The sequence below is a fragment of the Microtus pennsylvanicus genome, chromosome 11 (genome assembly GCF_037038515.1).
Source record: "Microtus pennsylvanicus isolate mMicPen1 chromosome 11, mMicPen1.hap1, whole genome shotgun sequence".
Lineage (NCBI taxonomy): Eukaryota > Metazoa > Chordata > Mammalia > Rodentia > Cricetidae > Microtus > Microtus pennsylvanicus.
Window position 1 is genome coordinate 62995026 of NC_134589.1, and position 6397 is coordinate 63001422.

Here is a 6397-nt window from a genome sequence, read left to right on the forward strand (position 1 = left end):
CTTTTAGCTCCTTTATCGAAAATCAGGTGTTCATATGTTTGTGGGTTAATGTCAGGGTCTTCTATTTGATTCCATTGGTCGACTTCCCTGTTTTTATGCCAATACCAAGCTGTTTTCAATACTGTAGCTCTGTAATAGAGTTTGAAGTCAGGGGATGGTAATGCCTCCAGACAATCCTTTATTGTATAAGGATGTTTTGGCTATCCTGGGTTTTTTGTTTTTCCATATAAAGTTGATTATTGTCTTCTCCAGAACTGTGAAGAATTTTGATGGGAGTTTGATGGGGATTGCATTGAATCTATAGATTGCTTTTGGTAGAATTGCCAGTTTTACTATGTTGATCCTCCCAATCCAAGAGCAGGGGAGATCCTTCCATTTTCTGGTGTCCTCTTCAATTTCTTTCTTCAAAGACTTAAAGTTCTTGTCAAATAGGTCTTTCACTTCCTTGGTCAGAGTTACCCCAAGATATTTTATGCTGTTTGTGGCTATTGTGAAAGGTGATGCTTCTCTGATTTCCCTCTCTGCTTCCTTATCCTTTGTGTATAGGAAGGCAACTGATTTTTTGGAGTTGATCTTGTATCCTGCCACATTACTAAAGGTGTTTATCAGCTGTATAAGTTCTTTGGTAGAGTTTTTGGGGTCGCTTATGTATACTATCATATCATCTGCAAATAACGAAAGCTTAACTTCTTCCTTTCCAATATGAATCCCCTTAATCCCTTTATGTTGTCTTATTGCTATTGCTGAAACTTCAAGCACTATATTGAAGAGGTATGGAGAGAGTGGATATCCTTGTCGTGTTCCTGATTTTAGTGGGATGGCTTTGAGTTTTTCTCCGTTTAATTTAATGTTACCTGTCGGCTTGCTGTAAATAGCTTTTATTATATTTAGGTATGACCCTTGTATCCCTAGTCTCTCCAAGACCTTTATCATAAGGGGGTGTTGAATTTTGTCAAATGCTTTTTCAGCATCTAATGTAATGATCATATGGTTTTTTTCTTTCAGTTTATTTATATGGTGGATTACATTGATAGATTTGCGTATGTTGAACCAGCCCTTCATCTCTGGGATGAAGCCTACTTGATCATAATGGATAATTTTTCTAATGTGTTCTTGGATTTGGTTTGCCAGTATTTTGTTGAGAATTTTTGCATCGATATTCATGAGTGAGATAGGCCTGTAATTCTCTTTCTTGGTTGGGTCTTTGTGTGGTTTTGGTATCAGGGTAACTGTAGCTTCATAAAAGGAATTTGGTAATGACTCTTCTGTTTCTATATTGTGAAATACATTAAGGAGTATAGGTATTAGCTCTTCTTGGAAGTTCTGGTAGAATTCTGCAATGAAACCATCTGGTCCTGGGCTTTTTTTGGAAGGGAGATTTTTGATAACAGTTTGTACTTCTTCACAACTAGCAGGTCTATTTAGATTGTTCACCTGTTCCTGGTTTAACTTTGGTATATGGTATTTATCTAAAAAAGTGTCCATTTCTTTTACATTTTCGAGTTTTGTAGCATACAGGCTTTTGTAGTAAGATCTAATGATTCTCTGAAGTTCCTCTGTGTCTGTGGTTATGTCCCCCTTTTCATTTCTGATCTTATTTATTTGCGTGTTCTCTCTCTGTTATTTAATTAGTTTGGATAGGGGTTTGTCGATCTTGTTGATTTTCTCCAAAAACCAACTTTTTGTTTCATTGATTCTTTGGACTGTTTTCTGTGTTTTTATTTTGTTGATTTCCGCCCTCAGTTTGATTATTTCCAGTCTTCTGCTCCTCCTGGGCGCGGAGGACACTATTTTTCATCAGGAAAGACCATGACCATGAGTTGTCGTATCTCTAATCTGACTTGTGATGGTTCTAACCACAGAAGCGAATTCTCACTTTTTTAAATTGCTTATCATAGGTAGATTATCATTCTCAGATCTACTGGCCCAGGGAATTTTCTCAACCTACTAGGCCTGTGCACACATCAGTAAGCAGCAACTAACCCCAAACCATTGCTGGTTTCCTAGGAGACACCCATGAACATCATCACCTGGATGAACAACTACACTGGACTGTCAGATTTCACCCTGGTGGGATTATTCAGTCAATCCAAACACCCTGCTCTGCTTGCTGTGGTCATATTTGTGGTTTTCCTGGTGGCCTTGTCTGGCAATTCCCTCCTGATCCTTTTGATCCACTCTGACACCCGCCTCCACACACCCATGTACTTTTTCATCAGCCAGTTGTCCCTCATGGACATGATGTACATTTCTGTCACTGTGCCCAAGATGCTCATGGACCAGGTCCTGGGGAGCCACAAGATCTCAGCTGCTGCCTGTGGGATGCAGATGTTCCTGTACCTCACACTAGGAGGTTCAGAATATTTCCTTCTGGCTGCCATGTCTTATGACCGCTATGTGGCCATCTGCCATCCACTCCATTACCCTGTCCTCATGAACCGCAGGGTGTGTCTCCTCCTGATGTCTGTCTGTTGGTTCCTGGGATCCTTGGATGGCTTCATGCTCACACCTGTCACCATGACTTTCCCATTCTGTGGGTCCCGGGAGATCCATCACTTCTTCTGTGAGGTCCCCGCTGTGACCAAGCTCTCCTGCTCAGACACCTGGCTCTATGAGACCCTCATGTACCTGTGCTGTGTGCTCATGCTTCTCATCCCTGTGACAGTCATCTCAAGCTCCTACTCCTTCATCCTCCTCACTGTTCTCAGGATGAACTCGGCAGAGGGCAGGAAGAAGGCCCTCGCCACCTGCTCCTCCCACATGACCGTGGTCATCCTCTTCTACGGTGCTGCTGTCTACACCTACATGCTCCCTGTCTCCTTCCACACCCCTGAAAAGGACATGGTGGTGTCTGTGTTTTACACGATACTCACCCCGCTGTTGAACCCACTAATCTACAGTCTGAGGAATAAGAATGTCACAGAGGCTCTGAAGAAGTTGTTGGGTGTTAAACCCCCTTTTCAAGAAACAGTAAAGTAATTTGGAATGAACAGTTTCTTTCCTTTGTCTCCACACATCTGTTGTTCCAGGTCTCATGCTGATGTTACCCTCATCCTTCCCTCATCCATGGTGTCTCATTGGAAGAATTACTTCTTTATATGAAAATTTCCTCATTGATATCTTTCTTGTACATTCAAAATCTTTATTTGTATCCTATTGACATTACATTTTTTGAAGTTGATAATGACTGTTTAATTTTCTTGGGCAATAGTCTTACTAAAAATTTATGCCATATTGAGAAATGAATGATCATGAGATGTTCAACTGATAAAAGACAGAGTGAATTAGGAAAAAAAGGTGGCTAACAAAGTCAACAAGATGTAAATGGAGATACATTGCATTTTGAATTAATTGTGTGTGTTCTTGATAATTTATGTATGTTTAAAAATAAATAAAAGTAAAAAGCAAAATATAGTTTTATTTTTTCATCTCCTTTATTATGATGTAATAAAAAATAGTGGCCCAAGTATCCAGGAGGGTTTCAAATGTTTGGCACAACTGTATTTGCAAATAGATGCACTCATGTATCCCTCAAAACCAAACACAGCTCTCTCTTCAAGAAAATGAGGTACAGCTTATTCTGGAGCTTAATATGAGTGACCCTGGCCCAGGAACATGGACTCAGGTGGACATGTTCTAAAGTTTCATGGAAGGCTACAAAGCGCAAACAAGCCATAAGTCATAAATATGGGCATTTTTCAACTACACCCTGGAGACATCAGAGGTTCAGATTATAGCAAAGTGGGAAAATCTCTGCCATGGTTCTCAGATGTCTTCAGGTGACATGGAAAGTTTTTGGTTTGTGGGTGCTAGAATTTTGATAAGTCAGTGCATTGCATAATGTTTCACATGATAGGCACAGACAGGATGCTGGCTCAGAAGCTAAAGCTGGCAATGAATGACTCCTAAGGGCCCAATGACAGGCAGAGTCATTTGACTTTGTATCTTAAGGTTGTAACTCTCATTCAGAACTCCATGGGAGTTCTAACCAGTTGGCCCATCTTGCAGAATTTTTCTTGGTTGGTTGGTTGATTATTTTCTAATTGTTTGTTTTTTGATGTTGTCGTTGTTGTTTCAATCTTTAACAGGCATACGGCTTTGTCCTCTGCGAAGTTCAATGTTGTGTTCAGCGGGTGCCACATTCCATGCAGAAAGAGTTCAAGTGCTCTTTATGTCCCGTGGTAGGAAGCTCATTCCTAGAATTCGGGATAATCAGGACAGCAGTCTTTAGGAGACAGTGGGAGCTGGTGCTACCATTCTGGTTTGGGACTGATTTGTTCCCATGCTCTGTATTGAACACAGAATTTACATGTGACATGTTCAGGAGTGTTATCCCTGAAGTTAAATCTATCAAGAATGAATTAAAGAATATAAAGGAGCAAATGAGAGAAACAGGTTTCTTTGTTGATGAAAACTAGAATCAATTTGAACAGGCTACCTGTATGCTTCCTCTCTGCCCTTGTCTGTACTCTATGAAATATTTTATTTGGTGATTAGAATATTTAAAATAATTTCATTGCAGAATAATAAATTAATCCGCTTTCATTTGGCCTGTCTGGTTTTATAGCTGTAATTTCATATTGAGTGGCTTGTTCTAACTTTAAGAAAGATTATCCTTCAATTTCTAAACTTTGTAACTCTTACTTATAGGTCATATTTTGATTTGCTGTGTTGTGGTGGCATTGCACCAGACTTCAGCTTGGGGAAGTAAATACAAATCAACCTAGTAGAAAAATATCAGATGACAACAACATGGTATCATTTTGGTTTCTTTCCTTACAGAACTGTCCTTTCCCCATGTATCCCCAATAACATTGGGGGTAGTGATGGGAAGAAGAAGCCAAATTCATGAGAAGTGGGAAACCTACAGGTTACTGGAGACATTACTAAATCATTTATGTCACAATCATTTATGTCACCCACTGCGTGGACTCTCATCCACCAAGGCCCCTCTCCCGCAGAACCATTACATTGGTGCATGAGTCTCGGCAGACTCTCCTGGCAGTTCCTCCTGCCTGCTGGCAGTTTGAGGGCCATCAGAACCCTGTAACCTTTACCAACCTCTCTCATTTTTCCAACTAAAGGATTTCCAGAGCTCTCCTCTCAACACTGGCATACTCAGCAGTAGAAGCAGGCCCATCCCATCTCTGGCAATGTTTTCATGACTAAGGAGTCCTCTATTAACGTGGTGTCTCACATTTTGTCTTTGCTCTAAAGACCCAGTCCTGGGCAGCCACAGTCTCAGTCTTGGAGCCCTGGCCCCTGGCCTAGTGCTTAACGGACCACAAAAGCAGCCAGTGCCTCTCTTATCAGATCCTCCCTCCGTCTCTGGGACGCTGGTGATTACTGACTTTAGATCTTCTCTTCCTCATTCGTGAAAACTGCGCCCCCCACCCCCCACCAAAACCACATGGCCACTTATCAGCACCCTTCATTCTGCCTGTGATCTGGCTGTTGAAAGTGTGTACTTCCGTCCTTTTTCCCTGTTCTCTTTACTTGTCTGTCTGCTTCTTGCCCCCCCCCGCCCCCGTGATCTAGCCTTAATGAGGCTCCCCGTCTCCCTCCTACCACCACTGCCACCCTCATCCCACCCATGGGGGAGGGGTCCCCCTTTCTACTCTGTTTCCCTTTTCCCAGCTCCCACCCATGAGGCACCCACCACCTGTGCTGCGAATGCGTGACCACCCCGCCCGCAGTGATTCATATGTATGAAAGATATGTGTGAGTGGTGTGGCCACACGCGTCTGTTTCTGAATGTCGTGTGTGTGTGTGTGTGTGTCTTGTTAACTGGTACAACTGATCTAAAAAAAAAAGCACTTGGTTTGTCACAGGCCTTTTACTCACTTCTTTGATTCTCTACTTCTTTTTTCTTTGCTCCAACGTCATGCTATGTCTGTGTACTCTCTCTTTAAATGTTCTGTCTGTTTGCTACAACATGCGATTCAGAGATGCAGAAGCCAGCTTCGTCTTGATCAACACACACTGGTTCTCCCTTTCTTCTTATTTTACTCAACTCCTGTTTAATGTGTGGGTACGCATGTGATTTGGATTTAGCTCTCTATGTATGAATGTAAGCTAGTTTTAACTCTGTCTCTATGCACTTACATTCAACTGTGCATATGTGTTCATATAATTATTGTTCATATAATTATTGTCAAAAATACTTTACGCAGACCTAATGAGCTCTGTTCATTGTATCTCTTTCCAGACTAAGAAAACAAGTATCAAATATTTTAAATTGGTATGTACTTTTAGATAATGATAAAAATATATGATTAGATCTGTTACAACATACTATATATGTAATGCAACTGTTTTAAAATATATTCTATATACTAATAAAAATGTAAGTTATTAAGATCTATTTCAGATTAACAAAAGCTAACTTAGAGGGCTG

The 6397-nt window shown here is 40.9% G+C and overlaps 1 protein-coding gene across 1 annotated transcript; it reads left to right on the forward strand.

The window, feature by feature from the left end:
* Window positions 1-2016: 2016 nt before the first annotated feature.
* On the forward strand, window positions 2017-2979 carry LOC142860765 (olfactory receptor 2T29-like). Its single transcript, XM_075992485.1, has one exon. The coding sequence runs from the start codon at window positions 2017-2019 to the stop codon at window positions 2977-2979; it is 963 nt and encodes a 320-aa protein (XP_075848600.1).
* The last annotated feature ends 3418 nt before the right edge of the window (window positions 2980-6397 follow it).